Source organism: Scophthalmus maximus, chromosome 14 (assembly GCF_022379125.1).
Source record: "Scophthalmus maximus strain ysfricsl-2021 chromosome 14, ASM2237912v1, whole genome shotgun sequence".
NCBI classification, from domain to species: Eukaryota; Metazoa; Chordata; class Actinopteri; order Pleuronectiformes; family Scophthalmidae; genus Scophthalmus; species Scophthalmus maximus.
In genome coordinates this window covers 5,120,427-5,145,348 of record NC_061528.1, presented here as the reverse complement: position 1 = coordinate 5,145,348, position 24,922 = coordinate 5,120,427, and the positions used below count along the sequence as shown (strand labels likewise).

At 46.6% G+C, this 24,922-nt stretch overlaps 1 protein-coding gene across 3 annotated transcripts in view; it reads left to right on the top strand.

Moving 5' to 3' along the window:
* Positions 1–1,498: 1,498 nt before the first annotated feature.
* Positions 1,499–24,922, top strand: part of znf385b (zinc finger protein 385B) — a 35,398-nt gene continuing 11,974 nt past the window's right edge. The window contains exons 1-5 of one of the 3 annotated variants that reach the window (XM_035604642.2): positions 1,499–1,827; positions 3,354–3,432; positions 15,095–15,232; positions 15,339–15,482; positions 15,597–15,710. In XM_035604642.2, coding sequence (XP_035460535.2) covers positions 15,097–15,232; positions 15,339–15,482; positions 15,597–15,710 — 394 coding nt within the window. In that variant the 5' untranslated portion in view covers positions 1,499–1,827; positions 3,354–3,432; positions 15,095–15,096. Of the gene's footprint in view, positions 1,828–3,353; positions 3,433–15,094; positions 15,233–15,338; positions 15,483–15,593; positions 15,711–24,922 lie in introns of all 3 variants that reach the window. The other 2 variants (XM_035604641.2, XM_047337443.1) reach the window with 2 other exon arrangements.

Sequence of the window (24,922 nt, the reverse complement as noted above, 5' to 3'; positions counted from 1 at the left end):
CAGTAAGAAGAATTACCAAATATCCCCGCACTTATCCTGAAAGCGGGACAGTCTGCAGTTTCCCAGCATGCATTAGGGAGTGAGTTTCAGAGAGAGAGAGAGAGAGAGAGAGAGAGAGACGGGCAGAGGTATATCTCTCTCTCTGAGCAGCGGGTGTGAAATGTCTCATCTCTCTGACATGACCTCAGCCTCCGTCTGTCTGAACTCGGGGACTGAAGAAGCGGTGAGTGAATATCACCACACTCCGAGGTGCCCTACGACCCTGGAAACTGCATGGGGGAAACGCACCCTGGAAATCGAAAGGTTGAACACTGGGCCCGTGAGTTTCACTGTCGTTACAGAGACCAGCGCAAGGAGAGAAAAACAAACACTGCAGAGATGCAGAATGAAAAGACCAGAGTCTCAGAACAACGCCGCAGAGACACAATGACCCCTCGAGAGGTTCAGGAGATGGAGCAGAGGGGGGGGTCGTCCACCAACTGGGAGGGTTGGCGGTGCAATGTGAATGAGATGCATGATGACTAGGAGACCGGGCGCTAGATGTTGCAGCTCTCTGCATGAATGTGTGGGTGAATGGGTTACATCAGCTGCACTGTGGAGCGCTTTGGGTGGCTGATAAGACCTGACAAGCGTTCTAGGTATTATATAAATACAGTCCGTTTACCAAAGTGACCACTCACAGAGGAGAAAAATGAAACACGCAGCAGGGCCACAGAGATGTAGATCACAATATGTGACAGCAAAACGACCTCAGGAACAAAAACCGACCACGTTAACACACCGGCTCCAGAGTCTGTTAGAAGAGACACAGTTTCAGTCGTGGCTACAGGGAAAACTGCGAAATGATCCTTTAACCCGACACCACCTGACAGCTTGGACAGGTGAGTTGACTGTAAATACAGAGAGCGAGCGAGAGAGAGAGAGGTAGGACACATACTGTGTGTGTGTGTGTGTGTGTGTGTGTGTGTGTGTGTGTGTGTGTGTGTTAGAGAGAGAGCCAGTATTTACAGTTTTATAATAGATTTGATCCGTTTTTTGCCAACAACAAACCTGGAAGTGAATCAACCAGAACCTGCTTTTCTCCACACACACACACACACACACACACTCACACACACTCACTCACTCACACCCCCCCCCAACTGTGATTCTTTTATTTTTATTGGATGTAATTTAAGCCTCTCTCTCTCTCTCTCTCTCTGTGTGTGTGTGTGTGTGTGTGTGTGTGTGTGTGTGTGTGTGTGTTAGAGAGAGAGCCAGTATTTACAGTTTTATAATAGATTTGATCCGTTTTTTGCCAACAACAAACCTGGAAGTGAATCAACCAGAACCTGCTGTTCTCCACACACACACACACACACACACACACTCACACACACTCACTCACTCACACCCCCCCAACTGTGATTCTTTTATTTTTATTGGATGTAATTTAAGCCTCTCTCTCTCTCTCTCTCTCTCTCTCTCTCTCTCTCTCTCTCTCTCTCTCTCTCTCTGTGTGTGTGTGTGTGTGAGAGCGTGCGTGGGTTTGGAGTACGGCGCATGCGCACTGCCGCCGCTCGGCTCTCGGTGCGGCGCGGGGCGCGCGGTTCTCCGCTCTGCTCCCACAGACTTGATCAGTGTCCGACTCCGGAGTGATACCCGACGGACGGACGATCGATGAACCCGTCAATCAAAACTCCCCACGTGCACTCAGCCCCGCCCCCGGGGCCCCGGGCCCGTGCGGCGTTGATCCTTATTGGTTATTGACAGATTGCGTGAGCGGAGTTCAGCGCGTCAAACCAACAGGACTTTCTTCGTCCATCACCTCCTCCATCACCTCCTCCGGTAAGTCTCCTTCCTCCTCCTCCTCCTCTTCGCTCCTCGTCTCTCCACCTCCTCCTCCGTCCCTCCTCGGCCAGGTGAAGGTTACAGAGCAGCAGCGGAGGAGCCACCGTGAGAGCGTCCGTCCGCTGGTTCGAGTCCGGACCACTTTCTGTCGGTCGGAGACAAATGTCCGTCCGACTCGTGCGTCGTTTGCCTCTTGGGTCTCGGCCTCTTCTTCTCTATTGCTATTTATTATCGTCGATCATTATGAGAAGTGCGTGTCTGCAATTTGTGTTGCCGTGGATTTTTTTTTTTGTCAATATCAACTTGTTACATATGTAACATCAAAATGAATTGTTCAGTCTGTGGGACAGTGGAGGAGGAGGAGGAGGAGGAGGAGGAAGAATCCCCCAGACGTTTATTCTCTAATAAAAACAGTAAAAGACCGGAGATGAAAGTATTCACATCATTTACCTTAATAAGGTAAAAAGGACCAATAGCTCATGTTACATTACCAGGACAATACTGCAAGTGTCATAGGCTCTTTTGATACTGATATAGGGTTATTTTGCATATCAGTATGTTATTCATTCAATTGTAAGCAGAATTGTCTTTTGTAGTTGTTTGATGTGGAACTAAAACATATATAAGGTTTTTTGACAAAATTTTCATTACGGACCAATATGCCGGCGATTTTCTCGATTAATCAAATGTATAGGGAGTGATGTCTATTTGACAAGGGACTTTCTAATTTGTCTCCAATGAGTAAATGTACTTAGTTACCTTCCACAACTAAAAATGACTTGAAAGCCAAATAAGATGTTTAATAATATATGTTATAATCTGTTTTTGTGCAGTATATAAATCAGTTATTCATCAGCCAGAAGTCCCTCATGGAATTCATCGACGTGAGAACGTAAAGTAAAATGAAAATAATCAAGCCGAGTACATAAATACTGTGTTAAAACTGTGATAGAAGAAGTATACATATACACCCTGACGCTGATGCAGCCAAATGGAATCAGTTTTCATTATTTACACCGCTCCTTTTCCTACACGTTGATATGTCTGCTGAGAAAACGGCAAATTGAGATTTACTCTCACAGACATCAGTTATGAAAATCCCAAAACTAATTATGTTGATAATAACACAATAAGCTTAGGTAGTATTTCACTTTTACTTAATAAAAAACAACTTAAATATATAACTCTTACTTGTAATGGAATATTTTGTCTGTGTAACGTAGCTACATCTTCTCCACATAATGACTCAGAGTATTGCTGTACTCTGATATACATGTTTTTAATTAATACAGTTGCTTTTCATGTTTTTTATACACATAAATCTGATTATAAAGAGGTATGAGGTACCACCAGTTGTCAGATACATGCAGTAAAAGTAAAAGAAAAAGAAGAATTTCATTTCCTTTGGAAACGCAGTGGTGTTGAAGCAGAACATGTCGGCGGCCACTAACTTTGCACATCAAGATTGTGAGTTCAGGGAACGTTGACACTGACGCCGACGTTCCCATTTACTCCTTCGGCAGATGCTCTCATCCAAAGCGACCCGCACCTGGTGGACAACACTGAAGCTTCCGCACAGGAGAAGGAGGAGGAGGCCTTGAAGTAAGAACTATGAGACCGAGTAAGATCCGGTGAAGAAGAGCGCGAGCGTGCCAGAGGTGTCCGGAGAGGACTCGGTAACTGAGAAGTGTGTGGACGATACCTCCCACTGACGCGTCCATGCTCTCAAACCTGAGGATCTGCTGATCCACGTGGTCGTACATTCGTACATGTGTGTTGAGCTGTTCGTCAGGCACAAGTAGACATGTGACGAGGCAACATGGGCTCTAGGAAGTTGTGATGGGCGTTATGATTGGAAGGAGAAAAAAAACAACCCAGGAGATTATGAGATGATTAGATTTATAAATGAGTGAGTAGTTGATGCTGTAACTACGCGCGCGTCCTTCTCGTGCTGTTTTCTTCATGAATTTATCTGCACTTTGTGCTGGAGAGAGGATGTGACTGACAGCTCCCGCTCGTTCTCATTCAAAGTTCAGTTGTTTTGGATCTGGCAGACCGACACACCGTGAGTGACAGTTCTCGTTCTCGTTCATGAATCAGATGACATCAAAACATTAGAAAACTGTACTGAGATATAATATGACTGTAACTGGCTCTTTTGAAATCAGGGCTGAAACACAGACAGACAGACGTAATGTTAATCTGTATTGAACATGCTTCATTATTGTCAGTTAATCCATTACAAAGCCCCCCCCCCCCCCCCCCCCCCCCGGACACACACACACACACACACACACACACACACACACACACACACACACACACACACACTGAGTCCTCCCATCAGAAGACGTCTTCCTTCCTTCCTTCCTTCCCTCCCATCAGAAGACGTCTTCCTTCCTTCCCTCCTTCCCTCCCATCAGAAGACGTCTTCCTTCCTTCCCTCCTTCCCTCCCATCAGAAGACGTCTTCCTTCCTTCCCTCCTTCCCTCCCATCAGAAGACGTCTTCCTTCCTTCCCTCCTTCCCTCCCATCAGAAGACGTCTTCCTTCCTTCCTTCCGTCCTCCCATCAGAAGACGTCTTCCTTCCCTCCTTCCCTCCCATCAGAAGGCGTCTTCCTTCCTTCCTTCCTTCCTTCCTTCCTTCCTTCCTTCCTTCCTTCCTTCCTTCCTTCCCTCCTTCCCTCCCATCAGAAGACGTCTTCCTTCCTTCCCTCCTTCCCTCCCATCAGAAGACGTCTTCCTTCCTTCCTTCCGTCCTCCCATCAGAAGACGTCTTCCTTCCCTCCTTCCCTCCCATCAGAAGACGTCTTCCTTCCTTCCTTCCTTCCCTCCCATCAGAAGACGTCTTCCTTCCGTCCTCCTGTTGAGGTGGTGCCTGCCGGTCTTTGTTTGGGTGTTTGGACCCTAACCTCTGTCTCGGGCGTCTGTGAGTCTAATTAAGGGGAATCAACCTAATCAAAGCAGAAGAGGGAAGCTGACAGGGACACGTTCACACTGAGAGGAACAGCCTGATCAGAGGACAGAACCAGAGCGGAGGGCGGTCACCACTCATTATGATGTGGTGCTGCGGTTAAACCACAACAACTAGTCGGTAGTCAATACGAACCCAGGGACATTAGGATGCACTGAAGAGTTAAACCTCTGTGTTTCGTTTGAGGTTCTCACTGACTGTTACTGTACATTGTCCAGTTGTACAGTAAAGATAGATGCATCCTACTGTAACAATCTCTCTCTCTCTTATTCACCTCCACACAAATCAATTTTACCTATTTATAGAGCATGACAACATTACTAAACAGTGTGTGTGTGTGTGTGTGTGTGTGTGTGCGTGCGTGTGTGTGTGCCAGGACTCCAGCAGTGGGCAGATTGAGAAGCAGCATGTTGTTACGTCAGGACAGATTAGTTTGGAAACCTACAGAGAACACGCACGCACATAAACACACACACACACACACACGCACGCACACGCACACGCACACACACACACACACGCGCACACACGCACACACTTGCAGCAGCAGCAGGCAGGTGCCATGAGCTCATCGTAACAACTTTATTGCTGTCTCCATTAAAAGAGGCGGAACATGAATGTTGCATCTATTTAATTATGATAAATGGTAAAAAACCCGTCGCATCTGTGGCCCGACCGGCCGTCGGGAAAAACTCAGAACGACTTCATTGTACTCTGCAGGGAGACGTCGTCACAACACCGCTATTTTCTCCTTGAGCTGCGAGTGTGTTCACTCAGCCCTGTGGGAAACACTGGTGCTTGCTCAGTGATTTCGCTGTTGACACCCCACACACACACACACACACACACACACACACACACACACACACACACACTAGTTGTGTTAACAACTTTCTTTAACTGCTGTACTTTCCCCCAGAGGTGTCGCCGTAGCAGTACTACTCAGAGTATTGCAGTATGTGAAGTACAGTGTGTGTGTGTGTGTGTGAGTGTGTGTGTGTGTGTGTGTGTGTGTGTGTGTGAGTGTGTGTGAGTGTGTGTGTGTGTGTGTGTTTCACTCGCACTAGGTGCTGTCTAGATAGCCACACCTCATTACTCCCATTCTGTCCGCTGTGATTTATGGAGCTACCTGTATAAGTGTGTGCGCGTGTGTGTGTGCGTGTGTGTGTCTGCAGCTGCTTCTCGCGTTTTCAGGAACTTTTAATTAATGTCCCATCATCATTGTGACAAAGAGGAAGTGATGACAGTAATCAAATGTGATTGGATGATTATCGTCAAAAACACAATTATTGGCCTGGCGCTGATCAGAGAGAGAGAGAGAGAGAGAGAGAGAGAGGTACAGAGAGAGAGGGACACAGGGGGGCTGGGAAAGTGTGTACAAAAAGGGACAGAGTGTGTAAAGGAAAAAGAGTGTGTGAAAGACAAAGTGTTTGTAAATAGGACGGCAATGATGGAGTGTTTCCTCACGACTCATAGGTCTCTAAGGTATTACACACACACACACACACACATACACACGCACACACACACTGAGGTTATGAAGGTCACACTGACACACACACACACACACACACACTGTGTCATCGGTTGGGAGGCCGCAGGAAGTCGCAGTTGAACCTGTGAGACGGCGAAAGATGGTGGTTTTTGGTTCGAATGAAATGTGACCATGACGAGCGTGATGTTTCCCTGATCCTCACCAAGGACACATTGAATAATGCTATTATAATGATATAATAATAACGATATTTTACTGCCAGATCGGTTATTCTGGAGGAAAACAAACAAGTCAGTAATTACCTATGTGCATCTTGCCAAATTAAGAACATATAGTGCAAATATTTTAAGAGACAGGGTTGGTAGTTAGTTTTTTTTCCCCCCCGTCCGCATAGAATCCAAAATAAACCAGTGTGTGTTCATGGCAGTAGAGGAACATGTCAGCCAGTGCAACAGTGTGGCTCACTGATTTATTTTTAACACTGGAGCTCTGTGGCACAAAGGAATTTTTTTTCCCGCAGCGTCAGTACTTTTTCATTTCCATTTCTGGTCTTTTTCGTTGAATTTGTCGACAGTAAATCTCTTTTCAGACATGAACTCGGGGAAATGTCGGGAAGATTGGGCGCGGAAAACTTTTCAGTCAATCGCGTTCACAAAAGCGGGAACACTTAGGCGTGTTTTTTTCAGATCCGTCCGCTAAAGAGACTCCCCCCCCCCCCCCCCCCCCCCCCCCCCCCCCCCCCCCCCAAAGAGCTCACTGTTTTGGGGGGTGTGAACGTCTCCGTCGTGTGCACAGAGGGGCCGGCGACGTGAAGAAAGAGGGATTTGCTGTCGGATGCGGCTGAGCTTAGTTTTGACGTGACTCCGAGTTTCAGTCAGAGAGACAGCTTCTGTGTGTCAGCAGGAAAAAAAACCCAAACTATAATCCTGTCAAACACAAAGTCACACAGAAACGAAAATTCCATAGACACTCATACTATATAAGACACAACTTTGCCGCGCACATGGTCCTGTCCTCCTCCGGTGGTGGTGGTGTCACTCTGTCGGCTTCGGTTTGTCTCTGAAGACCATGATGACGAGAAGAAACGAATCAGTGTGTCCACCCGCCCCGGCGAGGTGTGTGTTTCTGCGCGTTTGTCTCGTGTTTCTTCTTCCATTAGTTCGAGTGGAGCGGCTGCTGAATGTTTGATGAGTCGGCATGTCGAGAAGGAAGTGATGTCACCGCGGTCCTCTCGTCTTTCTGGGCGGGACGAGGGCGGTGGGGGGGGGGTCAATGTGTTTTTTGTCCGAGTCCTCATCTTCCGGCGTATTGGTTAACATGCCCGCCGTCTTCACTTCACAAAGTCAGCGTGGTTGCGAGTGCGGCCGAGGGGTAATCTACCCAGTAGTTGAGATACGGACACGGGACGGGACGGACAGAGTCGGGGCATCTCTGGTCCGGATGTTGCTTCCAGATTTGGATCAAATCGCTGTTCACTCCCCGAGCGTTTTATTAGAAACACCTGCACACCTGCTTATTCATACAAAAGGCATTTTGACCCAATAGAAAAAGCACACGTGTAAATAATAAAATAACAATATGCTGCCTGTGTGTGTGTGTGTGTGTGTGTGTGTGTGTGTGTGTGTGTGTGTTTTGCCCCTGAGAGTCCAGCAGATCCAGACTGCACTGCTGCTGGAACCAGATTTTTTTGGCCTGCGATTAGATATGCAGCTGCAGACAAGAGCTAAATAATACATCCACACATGCGTTCGTCTCCTTCACCTGCCGGACCTGAGCGGGGCCTCGGGGCCCCCGGGGCTTTTCTCAGCATTATATACTGAGCCAGAGATGAAGTATTAGGGACAGATATTCTGGAATATATGTGCTAAGTATTTACTGCAAGTCCATATACCACTTGAGTGGAGTGTTTAAAGTGCGTATCTTCAGCAGACTGATGTTCTCACACACACACACGCACACGCACACACACGCGCAGAGTAATGGGATCAGAGGTCAAAGGAGTTGAGTGTTTCTCTGAGAAACGCTTCCGTGGGAAGGGGCGAAGTCAGTGGACTGTCTGTGGATGTTCAGAAGAATGCGAGTGGTAATCTCTATTATTAGACCACAGATTATACTAACTGAGCTACACACACACACACACACACACACACGCGCGCGCACACGCACATTTATCTGTGGATTATAATCCCAATCCCACAATCCCCCGTCTGGATGAACCAATCGCGTCCCACCGAAATCCTGCACTGCCTGCTGGGTAACCTACATGCAGTTGGGTTGTATACATGTGTGTGTTTGTATGACAACACGTCACGAGAACCAGTTTGATTCTGAAAGTGAACCACTATCTGACTGAAATTCAGAGGGAGGTTAAGACTTGTCTGCGTGTTGGGTGCGTGTGTGTGCGTATTTGTGTGTGTGTGCGTGTGTGTGTGTGTGTGTGTGTGTGTGTGTGTGTGTTAATCCCTGGCAGTCTGTAATGGAGGAACATCTGGTTTATCTCAGAGACTCTGAAGCTTCCTGCTTCAGGCAGGAAACAGAATCAGTCACAAACATTTTACATATATGTCTTCCTTCTTCATATCCCAGTAATGCTTCTTTTACGTTTACATACAATATGGATATCAAGAAGGTGGACGAGAAGGAGATGCTTTGTTCAGTGTTCCGACGGGAGACGGGAGAATAACCAGCCTGACTTTGACCAAAGTTTAAAAATCCGGCAAATTTAAAGGTGGATTTTTTCTTTCTCGGTCACGTGCAGTGACCTCCTATCATCTCCACTAATTACACGGCAGCTTCTTGTGATAACAACACTCCCGAGATGGTGAGAGAAATAGTCTCGAAGCTTCTTAAAAAACCCCAATGTTGGTTTTTAAAGTTTGGTTTTGCAGATTAAAAAAGAGATCAGATGCGTCATTACAGTGAACTTCAGAGGTGCCGGTGGATGGAATTTATATGTTGTTTCCAGTCTCTCTCCTGGCTGTAGCCTCATATTTACTGTGCAGACAACGTCTCGTCTAACTCTTGGCAAATTAGAGCATTTACCCCCCAAAGAAGTTGGATCTAATCCTTTAAGTGTGTAGGTGGTGGGGGTGGATGTGAAGAAAGCCCCGCGATAGATTTCGGAGCAAACTACTGCAACAATGACGTGAAGGTTTTTCAGGGAAAACTAATCTCCGACTGCCGCTGCTTTTTCACCTCGCATATATTCAACTCTGCATATCCTTATATTCATGCTGATGAATCTGTTTTGAATCTGGATGCAGCGTCAAAGCAGCAGAGGAACCGTTACAGCGGTTCGCGAAAGCGGATGAGAGGAATGGATACAACCCCTACGGCAAACAGCCTCCGCTACTGTACTTCTCCTTTCATCAACTTAAAAAAAACATATAGACACAATTAAACGGTAATTGTGGCATGTGTAACACTAAATAAGTGCTATTTAGTAAGCCTCCTCTTTGGTAAATGGACTGCATTTATGCAGCGCTCTATAGTCATATAGACCACGCACAGCACTTTACAGGGGAAGTCACATTCACCCATTCACGCACATTCACACAGCGCTGCTATTGACCACCGCATTCTTCTGCCACATTCATACACATTCATACACTGTCGGAAGATCCGGCGGTGTAGGAAAGACTCTTCCTATTCTTGATTCATTCATGTTCCCAGCGCTCTTTAGGCCGTCACACACACGCACGCACGGCGGGTTGGAGACCAGGCGACCGCGAGGTCACTGGATGTAGAGTTTCACGGTTTGGGGTTTTGGTCGCTGGCGTCTGCTCCTGGATCTTGTCAGTTTCACGCTCTTGACCGACCGCATGATGTTCACGTCGAGAAGGTGTTTTATACTCGGTGGAATCCGCTCGTCCGTCCGTCTTGTGCCGTGTTTCCTCGGCGCGTTAACACTGAGAGGTCATTTTTTGATGCGTGTTTGCCTGTTGGGGGTCGTACTTCTTTCTTTTCACTTCAGAAATCAACGACGTACGTCCACGTACCAGGACTGCCCCGATCTCTTGCACGCAGCCGGGACTCTTTTTCCTTTTTCCTCTTTGAGTTCAGCGTCAGTCGCCAGCGACGGTGAGGCGGTTCATTGGTGTCACGTCCCCCTCGGGTCTGCACCCTTTTTTTCGTCGTCGGCGGCGTCGGTGGAGTCACTTCACTTTTTTAGTGGGAAAGCACGAGGTTCACCTTGCGCGGCACGCGTCAGGTCCTGGTGGAGCAGAGCAGCTATTTAAAGACAGAACAGAAGTCACGGTGTCCCGAAGTGAAGGTTGGACAGGCAGAATCACCTCCCCGTGCCTCCTGCCGCGCGTGTGTGTGTGTGTGTGTGTGTGTGTGTGTGGTGAGTGTGTGTGTTCGTGTGTTCGTGTGTGTGTGTGTGTGTGCGTGTGTGTGTGTGTGTGTGTGTGTGGTGAGGTGAGTGTGTGTGTTTGTGTGGTGAGTGTGTGGGTGTGTGTGTGTGTGTGTGTGTGGTGAGTGTGTGTGTTCGTGTGTTTGTGTGTGTGTGTGTGTGTGTGTGTGTGTGTGTAGTGAGTGTGTGTGTGTGTGTGGTGAGTGTGTGTGTGAGTGTGTGTGTGAGTGTGTGTGTGTGTGTGTGTGTGTGTGTGTGTGTGTGGTGAGTGTGTGTGGTGAGTGTGTGTGTGTGTGTGTGTGTGTGTGTGTGAGTGTGTGTGAGTGTGTGTGTGTGTGTGTGTGTGTGTGTGTGTGTGTGTGTGTGTGTGTGTGTGTGGTGAGTGTGTGTGTGTGAGTGTGTGTGTGTGTGTGTGTGTGTGTGTGTGTGTGTGTGTGTGTGTGTGGTGAGTGTGTGTGGTGAGTGTGTGTGTGTGTGTGTGTGTGTGTGTGTGAGTGTGTGTGAGTGCCTGCTGCGGTATGTAAACCACACAACATGATGTCAGTTGTACACATGAGAGGATTAAAATCCCCACAAACACTCTACATCACTTTCTGAGCGCGATCCAAACGAAATCCCTGCCATTGTCAAACTGCTTCCTCTCACACGACGGGCTGCGATCGGTCGTCAGTAAAACACTCATTAATAACCAGAATGGTGCTGTAGAGGAGATCATAACCTCCGATACTAGGTGTGTGTTTAGCTCTTATAATGGAGAAATTACTAGAAAAATAAATATGATATTTTACATCACGAGCCAGACTATTTATTTTCGAAAAACCAGCGATTTAATTGATCCGTGGCCACAACCGGCTCTTTAACTCTGACTCGACGTTTTTTTTCTCTGAGACACGGTTTGGTTCCGGTTCACTGAACAACATTTGATCTGTGAGGAAGACGTGAGACGGTTTGGTCGCCGCTTCAAGAGTGAGCCAGGAAAAATAACCGTCCATCAAAATTTCATGCCCTGAATTCAGTCTGTCAGGTTGGTCTTCCTCCCCAACAAGCTCAGGGGAAAAAAAAAAACTGTGTTTGTGTTTCATTTGTGCTGCTGGAGTTTAGGTTGTGAGGTGAGAAATGAAATGGTTTCGATGAGATTTGAACTTGAGGTCAAACACGGCCTGGGAGGAATCAGATCAGCAGTCGATAATGACGCTTTCGTCAGTAAATTGGATTGTTACATCAATATTTGTTTTGTTTTAAAATGTATGAACGGCTCAGAGAATGATTGCTTTATGGGGGGAGAAATGGAAATGGAAATATGTTTTCTTGCAGAAGTAATATCGACGAGTAAATAATAAACTGCACATTATGAGCTGCTGGTCCGAGTTTTCACCAGGGTCTCAGATTCCTGCGGGGACGAGCATACACACATCAAACTGGAGCAAGTAGTTTGTAAAAGGCATCTCTGCTGCCGCTGGCCCCTGCTCTGTGTACTGTGTGTGTGTGTGTGTGTGTGTGCGTGTGTGTGTCTTTGACCACTGTCATTACCAGCTATTGGCCTTAGGGTAAGAGACAGCCACTCTCAGACCTATCTCTCTGTCTCGTCACGTCTCCATTAGTTTCTTTGTCCTGTCGTCCCCTAAGGTTACTTTTGTGCGTGTGTGTGTGTGTGTGTGTGTGTGTGTGTTTGTGTGTTGTACAGTCTCTCTCTCTGGGGCAAAAGAGACATACATTAGTGCCCCCTCTCAGCGCCGCCTTCTCTTTATCTTTTACACCGGCAGGATTCAGGGATTTCGACCAATCATCCGAGCTCCTCGTTGGTTTCGCTCGCTGGCACCAAGACGCAACATGAGATTATACAACCCGTTTCTTTTCTGACGGTGAAAACCTCGCATGTGTGCGGTCAGACGAGTCGAAGGGGTCAAACTAGATTCCTCCGTCCCGGAACAATGGCTGGTAAAAGCCTCCAAACCTCCACCGAACATTGGCCCCAAAAGATGACATCTATTTCGGACATACAAGGTTTTGTACTCGACAACAGTTAAATAACTGTGATGGTGAGCGGAGCTGGCAGTCGCCGATGAACTTATTTACAGGAGCCATTTAAAGGAACAGTTTAACATATTCAAAATATGCATGTTCTTCTTGTCAAGCGTTGCATGAGGAAAAATAAGTGTAGATGCAGCTTCCACCAGCGGACAGTTTGCTCAACTCATCATGAACACTGACGTCGAGGGGAGGAAAGCGAGCGTGACTCTGTCCCAGAGGGAAACATTATCCAACCACAACTAGTTGGTTTTCACACCGGCGGTGTAACGTGCCGCGGCACATACAGTAGGTCCGAGAGAGATGAAGGCCTGTGTTCCACCAGGTATCGACGGCGGGGCCGCGGAGACGAGGCGGTGAAACTGAAACTCCCAGCGTCTCTTTTTTGAAGTGGTGAGAAATGGAGACTTTCACGTCTTCGGCTTGTGGTGAAGCACTGACCCGCTTTCGTCGCACAGAAGAGAATATCTCTGCTTTTCCTCTTTAGTCGGGAATCATATTGTTACGTGTGTGTGCCTGTGTGTGTGCGTGTGGGATTATAAACCACAGCTGGCCTCTCTGATTACTGACTGCCTGGTCAGCCTGGATTAGACTCACACGCACACACACACACACACACACACACACACACGCTTCAACAGAAAAGGTAAATACACATATTTCATTTCATTTTGATGCTGAATCCCCAGTTCACTGACTTGCTCTTCCTTTGTCTGCATCTGAATCTACAGCCAGTATATATATATGTGAATGTATGTGTGTGTCTGAATTAACCTGTGTGTGTGTGTGTGTGTGTGTGTGTGTTGTGTAATTCCTAGCTCAATAGAGCAGATATATTTAATCCTTTCCTCGCTAAAGCTGATGTCAGCATCAGCTGGCTCTCTTTCTCTCTCTTACTCTGTGTGTGTGTGTGTGTGTGTGTGTGTGTGTGTGTGCGTGTGTGTGTGTGTGGGTGGGTGTGTGTGCACTTTTTGCAGCTAATTCATCACAGTGGCAGATTAACCAGCTGTCTGCAGAACATTAAGTCGACTACTAATAACCAGCTGGAAGAGAGAGAGAGAGAGAGAGAGAGAGAGAGAGAGAGAGAGAGAGAGAGAGAGAGAGAGAGACAGGTAGATAGAGAGTCTTAATAATTTTAACCAATTTTTCACATGTTTCACAAGAGACCAGGAGTGGAAACACTGGACATTTGTGGAAAATCTTGAGATCTTCAGCTTCTACGCTTGTAGGTAGTTGTCGATAAAAGCAAAATGCGACAAAGTGCACCGGAAACAGGTTTAGGGAAACAATTATAAACCTCAAGTATCAAATAAATCCTCAAGTTGAGGGAAACTCTGGGAGAATTTGTGCAATCGTCTGTTTTCTTTTTTTACGATTTCCTCGAAAATTGGTTAAAATCCAAATTGCTAATCGGCCTTGAATGTGTTTCCAGTTATCGTCGCTGGCTCAGCTGGTGAATTCTTTCTAGAGATGTGGAGACCTTGGTTTCTTCTTCTCAGGGTCGGTCTTACGGCCACAAGCAGCTGCTACACCCTCACATTCAAAATAAAAAATCCACCTTTGGGTGACACATTGCTTCTGTGCTATCGCTCAGCGGTGAACCATCATTACCTCGATGGGCTCGGCACAATCTGATCCGAAGTCCCTGAAGTGAATTTCTGTTTTTATTACCGTTTACACAGTAGTGATGTGTGTAAGTCGGGCCAATAAAGCAAAGTGAACATGAAAAAGAAATGTGTGTGTCCTGTCAGAGGTCATGTGACTTGGCAGCGCCGAGAGGACGGCAGATGGACACAGTCACGGACTGACCTACACACACACACACACACACACACACACACACACACACACACATGCACTGCTCTTACTCATGACTGCATCACTCCCCCTGTGAGCGTTTGATGCTTCACACTCTTCATCCCGTGTCGTTGTTCAAGCCTCACCGTCTCTCGTTTTTTTTCTCGCTGGTTACTGTGTTCTGGTGGATGTTCGCCGTCACCTCTGCATCGTCACGTCATGCAGCAGCGCCGCCGCGTGGGATCATGGCCTTTGTTTTGACATTTTCTTTTTCCTGTGCCATTTCTCAGCGTTGCTTCGCTCGTGTGTAAGAGTGAATAAAAACTAAGTTCAATTAAAAAAATGTATCCTTGCTATTGACAGATATGGTGTGTGTAGGGAATTACATTCTGATGTAGTGACTATACCCATGGGCACAGGTCATTTGTGTCATAACACATGCAAGTAAATCGCAATACGTCTCTGACAGTTCCCCAGGTGGACAGAAATGTATCGGAGGCAATAAGGCCTCATTCTCAATTTTAATGCATCACTTCAATTTTTGAATCTGCTCTTATCATTTTTATCAGTTAGAAATGTGTCCAACATCAGTCTGTTTCTCCTCCTCCTTCCTCAGTTATGAAGACTCAACTCCGCCCCTCTCAGCTCCTGGCCAGTGGGCAGATCTTTGCCTTCGGAGGGATGTGTCAAGAGCTCATGGACACGCCCGCGCCCGCAAGCCTCGGTCTTTCTGTCCCACAGACGCCATCTCCAGGTGAACGACACGTTGCGGCACCAACGTCTCCTGTCGTTCCATTGTCTGACTTCTTTGTAGTTTTCCTCTCTACAGTATAAAACCCATCCTTGTTGCTCTGTCCCAGGTCCGGGCGGGGCCTACTCCCTGTGTGAGGTGTGTAACCTGCAGCTGACCTCGGATGCTCAGGCCCAACTGCACTGCAACGGCCGGTCTCACCTCCGGAGAGTGAGACAGCTCCGGGCCGGAGGGACGGGACAACACGCGGCCGGTACGTTACGACCAACACGTGACAGTACTAACAACAGTAGCATCTGTAGGAGCAGCAGTTTATCGTTGTCAGCTTCTTGTTCGCGTTTTGATGGGATGTCTTTGACCCCAGCAGGGGCTCAGCCCAGGTCTCTGCCACGGGCCACGGGACTCAGCTCTCAGCCTGCAGGACTAACTCCGACCCCGGGCCTCGGCCCAGGCCTCAGCGCTCCGCCCAGCGCGACTGCAGGTAAGACCGGTGAGCGGTTCGTCGGGAATCTTTTGTCTTCTGGCAAAAGAAATGACACTCGAACACACCACAAAGACTGCAGCGGCCACGCTCGTGCAATCTGCATATGCGCGGGAGGAACTACCTGGCGGTCGGCCCGTGCTGCTGATCCAAACAGCGTCACAGAAAGTCATGCAAGTCGTCATGGGAACGAGGGTGGCCATTAAGAGCTAAAGGGGACATTAATTTGTCCGTCTGTCCGTCTGCTGAGTGAGAGTGACTTTGGCTCATCCATCATCTACAGCTGCTGCCCCCTGGGAGAGGTCAAAGAGAGTGTGTGTGTGTGTGTGTGTGTGTGCGTGCGTGCGGATTTAACATGTACTTTTATGTACTGTTACTTTTTAGTTCCCATCTGCTAACATGGAGGAGGTGGGGGTGTTATGATATAAATTGCAGCCAGCCACCAGGGGGCGATCATTATGATTTGGCTTCACTTTTGAGGAGCTGTCATGTAAGTTGTCAAGTAGTTCCAACACCCTCTACTGGTGAAATTAAGTTTTTTAGATTGTTTGAGTCTTCAGTGATTCAGACCCAGTTTTTTTTTTTTCAAGTCAAACTGCTGGTCAACAGAGTGAGAACATGCTGTGAGATGTAACAGAGTAAAAAGTGGAGCAGACAACAGCAGGTCTTTAAACTGGGACACAGCCCTGCACTGAAACCACACTGACATTCCTCAACGACATCGCTAAAACTCGCCTGCATTGATCCTTATCATCACATTATATCTGGTGGCAATCCCTTAAAGTATCTGTGTCCACTGCAGTGACATCTTTATTGCATGTCACGCACCTGTCATTGTGGTGTTCCAGTACGTTGTTCTGATTTTCTTGATCATAAAACACAATGCAGAACTTCCACTGGCAATCCCGGAAATTTAGTCCTGACTTTCAGTTTCACCATCGGAAGAATTTTAATTTGAAATCAAATCTAAGATCAACGGGAAGAGTCTGGAAATGAGAGAAAAAACATCCAAACACACCTAAATACAGTATGAGAGGATGATGATGTCAGGAGAGACAGGAAACAAAAAGACAATTTTAAACTGAGACACACACAAACACACGCACACACTCACACACGCACACACACACACACACACACACACACACACACTCACACACGCACACACACACACACACACACACACACGTGCGTGTGCAGCAGCTGTAATTACATACTGTTAGTCCATATCAGTGTTCAGGCTGAAATAACACTGATTAAAGATTAAGACTCTCTCAGCTGGACGGACACACACACACTCACACACACACACACATACACACACACACACACACACACAAACACAAACACAAACACACACCTCAGCCCAAATGGTCATATCTCTCTCCCTCTCTCTTTCTCCCTCATTCTCTCTCTCTCTGTGTCTATAATGTGATGCTTGCTCGACCATGAAAAGCTCTTTGGCCTGAACTCAGCTCCTGCAGGCCAGGCTGAGTGCGTGTGTGTGTGTGCGTGTGTATGTGTGTGCGTGTGTGTGCGTGTGGGCGTGTGTGACAGTGACCTGGCTGGCTCAGCAGCCTATCAGCGTTCAGGTCAGATGACATCACAGCCAATGCAGACAGTTGTGCTGCAGGGGGTCAGGCGACACGATATGTGAGCCCCTCAATCAGCTGGAGTCAGTTATTTTGTATGGATCACTGTGTATTCTTTGAGTCATAGGGATCGGTCAGTTGATCGATGAATCAGAGCTGTGACTTTTTTTTCCTTTTCGTTGTCAATAGCAATAGCACTAAGAAATAAATCAGCACTATGTCATGTAACTTTTACGTCATATCATGAAATTATATCTCACCAGTGGAGGAAGAGGTTAGATCCTTTATAAACTAAATCAATAAACGGTGTAAAAATACTTTATTATTAAAGGTCAACGTTGATTTTTTTTTTTACAATCAACCTCTACTTAAAATATCAAAGGCAAAAGTATTAATTATTTATAATAATGGTTCTTGTCAATGTAATGTTATTATATATTATATCACTGATGCATTCATGTGTAAGCATCATTTTAATGATCTCTGGAGTGAAGGTGGAGCAAATATTTAATTATTTCTACAGTTGCTCTCATCAAAAACATCGTTGAGTTTTCTCCTCAGACGCCGTTAGTGACCACTAGGCGGCAGCTCACACACACACACACACACACACACACACACACACACACACACACACACACACACACACACACTCCATCACTAATGGAAGAAGTGAATTCCCATGATCAACATGCTCACTGCAAATTAAGAGATTAGCTCACATGAGTCTAATAACCTTTACAATATTAAAAGCTGCTCTCCTCATGTTTCCTCTCCTACTCTCTGGCTTCTCTCCTCGTCTCCCTCTTCTCTTCTCTTCTCTTCTCTTCATTAATTAGTTCTGATGGGCTAATAAAGGTAGCATGTTGTCCCAATACCCCATACATAATGAGGTGAAAAATAGACAGTTATTAATAGACACACTTTGCAGCAGTGTGTGTGTGTGTGTGTGTGTGTGATGGAGAGATTGAGCAGGTGTTGATGTGTTGTCTTGCATGGATGTATTCAGCGGTGTATGAATAGACTCTGCTGACAGATCCACGCACTCATAGTCCTGTACGGTGGTCGACAAATGGCTCAGAGAGGGGCGTGAGGGAGGGGAGGTGGGGGCAGGCGGGGGTATATATGACCGGCGATGCTGCGTCCACATGACCGACATCTGTGACCACCGGTAGACACCTTGTAATACAAGATGAACTACAGTGGGGTTCCTCAAGGAGGGCTGGTAGAAGAGCTGGAGGAAACCAACCAACATGTCCATGTCGATAGACTGGAGCTTTGACAGAAGCAGACCGGTGAGGACAAGTTGCAACGCTAATGGACCAGTGGGAACCAGGGCGACCTCGTACAGAACTTGTCAATCTGGTGGGATTGGCAAAGGACACGTAGCAAACTCAGGAACTAGCAGATAGTAGAGGACTGGAATGATTTAAAGAGCTTTGGAGGACCGGTATAGGTTTGGATGGTGATGATAAAAGAAATTGGAAAGACTACAAGAACCGAATAAAAGATTAGTCTTACCAATATTAGTAGATGAATGGTTAGATCTGCTGGAGGACTAGTCAGGGTAGGGTAAACATTTAGAATTTCTTTTAAAATAGATTGTTATGGTCTATTAGAAAACTGGTATTACCAGTGGAACTTGTAGAAAATGGGTAGGACTAGTTAAGGTCCAGCATAAGTAGTAGAGCGCTGCCAGGACTGGTCAAGGTCTACGAGAAAAACTAGTAGAAGAGTAGTAGGAATAGAGAAACTAGTAGACAACAGTTCAGAGTTGTATAGTAGTACAGTACATTTAGTGTTGGTAGTAAGGTCTAGTAGAAAAGATTTTATACTGACAGATCTAGTTGATGGTTGGTAGGAAACTGTTAGAACTAGTGGCCCAAGGACTAGTCAAGTAGGAAAGATAATCAAGGACTAGTAGAAACCTGGTAGGCGCAGTTGAACTAGCAGAGGACTGATGGGACTAGTCCAAATCTACTAGAAAGGTAGGACTTAGTAGAGAAGTGGGAGGACTATTCTAGGTCAGAGGGTAAAGGACTTGCAGAAAACTAGTCTAGGGACTAGTAAATCTGTTTAATTGACTTTTTATTCCCTGTTGCTTATTTTATTAAATAAATTGTTGATTCATTCATTTTCTAGTTTAGTTCTCTTTTGCAGTCTCCTCTATTCTCATTCTGTATTTTGTTTTTGAGAATGGAGGAACTCAAAGCTTACACCCCCTTCTCTCCTCTCCTCTCCTCTCCTCTCCTCTCGTCTCCTCCTCTTCTTCTCTTTTTTTTGGAATCACGATGCCACGAACTGGCTGTGAGCGAGCGAGCGAGCGAGCGAGCTGCACCGAGATAGAGAGACAGAGGACGAGGGATTTCCATTGAGACAGGGGGGCTGTCACCACCGCTCACCCTGAATATCATCACCTCAGTGACTCACATACACTGTCTCTTCCTCGCTGTGTGTCGGTCACCCACCTCCTCCTCACACACACACACACACACACACACACACACACACACACACACACACACACGTGTTTCTCTGCACTCTTACACAGACAGTCAGACGGTCAGACAGTCGGACGGCGTTTGTCCACTGTTTGGTTTGTGTTTCCTCTTGGTTGCTTTTTTTCTGTTGTCGTGGGAGCAGATGATAGAGAGGAGAGGGCAGAGGAGGAGGAGGAGGTGAGACAGCCGTCTCCCTGTTGATGATGTGGAGTAGTTTCCTGAGTCGAGGTAGGAAATCCTTCTCCTGTCCATTTCTGTTTGAGCCGCGCAATTTCAATACTGCATCTGTTGTCCCGTGTGCGGCTGCGTGATTTCACAGCGTATCACGCTGCCTGCATACAGGTGTTTGCTATGTGTGAGTGTGTTGGGGTTTTTTTTTGGGGGGGGGGGGGGGGTAACATTACCTTGAGGTCGTGACCCGGACCCAAACCTTGAACTGAGGTCGTAGTCAGGTTGTAGTTTCTCCGCTCACATTGTGGTGATTGGTGGTTCGTGTGTAAATTGCAAAATTCCAAGAGACAAAATCAGCTGTTCTTCAGAAGGTGATTATAATTATCGTCCGGCAATTAAAAACTCATCGAAATTAAATGTTGAATTTTCCTTTTTTTCCCACATTTTATCCATCTGTTTTCACATTTATGCGTCCGTACAAATCCTGTGTCGCAACAGCAGAATTAAAAAAATTATTAGCAAAGTATTCCGGCAGTATTTGAAAATATATCAAAATCACAAAACACTGTTGGTACCGCATGAGCTGAATGTTCAACGTCTGCATGCTAACATTCTCCCGGTGACAATGCTAATGTGCTAACGTGCTAAGCAGGTAACGTTGACTATTCACACCATCTTAGTTTCATTTGCTTAGCATGCTAACATTTGCAAAATTATCTCTCAACACAAACTGATGGGGAACGTTCTTTTTTGGTGCTTTTCTGGCCTAATTTTGCAAAAACCAAAGTCTCGGACAAACGAAGCATTTGACCACGTTGATGCTCACGAAGGAAGAAAAGGAACTAGAATCCGTCCACAAGTGTGAACCATTTGGTTGCAATAGTGGAAAGGGGGAGGATCACCAGAGTGAGCACGATCGGATCCTCTGGAGACCGTGAATGTGTGCGTACCAAATCTGTAAGGTCTTCATTCAATGGTGGTTGAGATATTTTCAGACTGGGCCAAAGTGGACAGACTCCCAATGGAGCCCTTCTCGCAAGCAGCGTGGCTCTTCAGTGGCCGTCAGCGTCTCTTTCTCCATATGCCAACTTTTTCTAAAGTCTGGCATTCTTTCCACCGTGAATTTTTTTTTTTCCGGGCGCACGTTGAATATGCACCTGAGAGCAGGTGTACTGAAATGAACCTACTTCAGAGGAACAGGGTTTTTTGTCTCACTTCAGATCGCTGCTACAAACGCCACGACACGCTGTGCAGCCGCTCCTGCTTTATTTGCCCTCTCTTGAACTTCACGGCTCTTCTCAAGTGGAGCTGCGGCCTGGAAATCTTCGACTATTCACAGGTATCTCAGCGGCAGGTAAGCGAGCATCCGAATGCTTTTTTCTTCGCACAGGGAGCTGGAACCAGACGTTTCCTGGTAGAAACAGTGTTTTGGAATGGAAGATAATGTAAACTGAGATTTGGTCCTTTGAATCTGCTGCTACTCGCTATCTGTCTGTCTGACATTCCTCTCATTATAGATAGCGTGACTGCTGTGATTACCCACACACTGCTGCTCATCACCACCACAGCGCAGTGTGCATGCGTGCGTGTGTGTGTGCGTGCGTGCGTGTGTGCGTGCGTGTGTGTGTGTGTGTCTGTGTGAGACAAAAACACACAATGAATTCCCTTGTCTGCGGTGTGTCTGGATCTGTTTCTGCAGATTAAAAACTTAAGCTTCCCCCCCTTAGGTTTTCAGTACAGTATATATATATATATATATATACATATTGTTTGATTTTCATAAGTTTGTGAATGTACACCTTGAGGCTCTGTTGTCTCCTCGGTGGTTCGTTGTGGTGACCTTTTTTTTTGTGGCACTTGCAGTTGCAGGTCGCTCAGTCGGGGTTTTCATTTGCTGGGTTTTTCAGAGTAGTTGTGGTTTCTCATTCAGAATCAGGCATCACGACAACGTCCATTTTCATATTCAGTCTATGATATTCAGTTTACTGTCATATCTGAGTAAAAAAAGTATAAGCACCGGGAGATTTATTTTCCGGTTTGACTAAAATTATTAACTAATTATTAGAATTGTTGTCAATCAAACTCCTTGACCTTTCCTCTAACGCCCACCCTGAGGACAAACTTTACATTTCTAGCTCCACAATTTGGTAAACAACTCTGTACGTAGTTTTTTTTTAACTTTTTTCCCGTCCAACACGTTCATATAAAATGTTACATGAATTCATAATGAAATTTCCACCGCAGGTGATAATGCTGATGTGTTTCTGTTGGTTTTCTGCTGTTTTCTACTGAGTCTCAGACTGTCTGCTTGCATACTCCCGATTGGCCTTCTGTGTGTGTGTGTGCGTGGGGGGGTTTGCGTGTGTGTGATTAAGTAGGTCACGTTCAGACACACACACACACACGCACGCACACACACACTCGTTATGTTTCTCTGCATAATAATAATAATGCGGTGTGATGTCTAATGCTGCTGTCAGCAGAAACCACACTCAGCCTATGTCTCCCTCCCTCTCCCTCCCTCTCTGTGGATGAGAGATGTTTAAGATGCAGAAGAAGGTAGGGAGATGGTTTCTCCTCCCAGTAGGATCAGCGGTGTATTAATATCCAGCGTTCTTCTAAGGCTTCATCTCCAGCTGCAGCTATTTCAGCAGCAGGCTTTTTCCTGCAGCGGGGAAACCAGAGTGAGTGATCGTGTCGTCGGGACGTCCGACGGCCAAACTGGGACAATGCTGTCTCCACTAGTACCTGCAGTTACTGTTCCTCTGCAGTCACATGAATGTATTCATTCACATTCAAACATTCTGGGGAACACTCGATTGTGAGAGTGAAATGAGATGCAGAACAGAATTTGAGTCGGGGCGTGGTTCACGGAGCAAGTGCATTCGGGATGTGTTCAAATTCACTGTTACCGGTTTAACAGCAAAAAACATTCGGACTGTTACATTCCAAATGTTAATGGTTGAATGTCACTGACTGGAAATGTACCACCAGCGGCTGTTTATCCATCTCAAACTATTCATATTTGCATAGCTGATTTGCATTTTTTTTTCTTCTTGCAGATCTCCACAAAGTTCAGTTAGAATTTTCTTCTACGTTCGGACGCGAGCCCACTCAAAGTCCCAGTGTCGGCTGGAGAGAAACAAACAACTGAAATGTCTCATATCACGCCTTATTTATTTTTAATGTTTATTACATTAACTGTGAACCAGCTGGTTTTGTTGTCTGTCACACACACGCACGCACACACGCGCACTATTCTCTGTGTAACGGGAGATGGTGTGAACCAACAACTGCTCTCTGATGTCATCGTACACACACACACACACACACACACACACACAGACACACAAAAAGCAGTGAGTGCAGCAGCGTAATTTCATCTTTAATCCTCCAATATGATCTGGTGGTGTGTGCGTGTGTGTGTGAGAGAGAGTGTGAGGGGGTCGTTCTCTCTCTCTCTCTCTCTCTCTCTCTCTCTCTCTCCCCCTCTGTCGTTCCTCAGGGATAGAATTTCTTGTCTCTGGAGGAAATGGCAGCAGGGGATTAAGAAGTAACACATACATACACACACACACACACACACACACAAAGAAACACACACACACACACCTGACGCTAAGGGTTCAGGGGTTCAGATAGCGATGACACATGCCACTCTTTCTCCAGTCACCTGATACACTCTCTCTCTCTCTCTCTCTCTCTCTCTCTCTCTCTCTCTCTCTCTCTCCGTCTCTCTCTCTGAATCACACAAAGTGAGTGGTGGGTGTGTTTGGCTCCTGCTCTTTGGTTTGTAAAAAAAAAAGAAAAGGCGACAGCAGAGTAACACGGACGGAGAGAAAGCAGTGGCGTGCAGCGGACGACAGAGCGTGACGCAGTAGAGTACAATAGAATATACAACAAGTGCAGACGGGAGGGGAGAAACATTAAAGAAAGACTAAAGAAAATCTGGATCGAGATAAAGAAAGAAGGACGACCGGTGCAGGTAGGAAGCTTTAATGGAAATCAAGCCATCCTCCTCTTCCTCATCCTCAGCTTTCATCACTTCCTGTGAGTCGGAATGGGTCGACGGTTCAATCCCCGGCTCCTCCTCGTCTGCATGCTGAAGTGTCCTTGGGCAAGGCGATGAACGCTGCGTCGGCCCCGGTGGCCGTTCTGCCAGAGTGTGAACGATGTGTGACGCAGTGAGCGGCCGTGACTTCGAAACCGCCCCTGCTCTCGCTGGGCGAGAAAGCGTCTCCGCCGGCCGTGCGATCCCCTCGGCCTCTCCGCTGGCTCGACCCGCTTCACAGCCTGGTCAACGGCGCCAGATGTTTCTCGCTGTTCTCCGCCGAGTTGGGAAGATGAGACAGTGAGGCCGCAACAGCTGAATGATGAGACGCCGACGTCTACGTCACGCACAGCTCTTCACCGGGGCCCCATGCTTTATACGCCAAACTCTGAAATTGTTGGGGAGTTGGAAGAGATTTTAAGTTGTCAATATTGTATTTTGAAGTTATGGTACACAATTTACAGTGTAATTTCATCGCACAGATACAGGGGAAGAAAACCAAGCCACTTGGATTAAGGGAGCAACAATTAGGTATTTTAGAGGAAAGGAGGAATACGTGTTTTTTGTAAATTCTGCGTATCTAAAGTCTGCAGCAATGGGACACAAAACTTATTTTTACCTTTGCCAAGGAGGCCGTTTGATTGGCAGAAGACGCCTCATTTTCATCCTTCTGCTCGTTATTTATGATAATGACGTCTATGTGAATTATTCAACTGTGGATTATATCGAGCACATTAGCTCGGCAGCGAAAGAGACAAATTAATCTGCGCAATTTATTCGAGCGACTGATTTGTGAAATTGAACTGTCGGACCGAACAGGGCGAGGTAAGACTGCACGGCGCTACTAAGCCACGATGGTCTCGTCCTCCTGTGTTTTGGGGCTTAATGGCTCCGTCG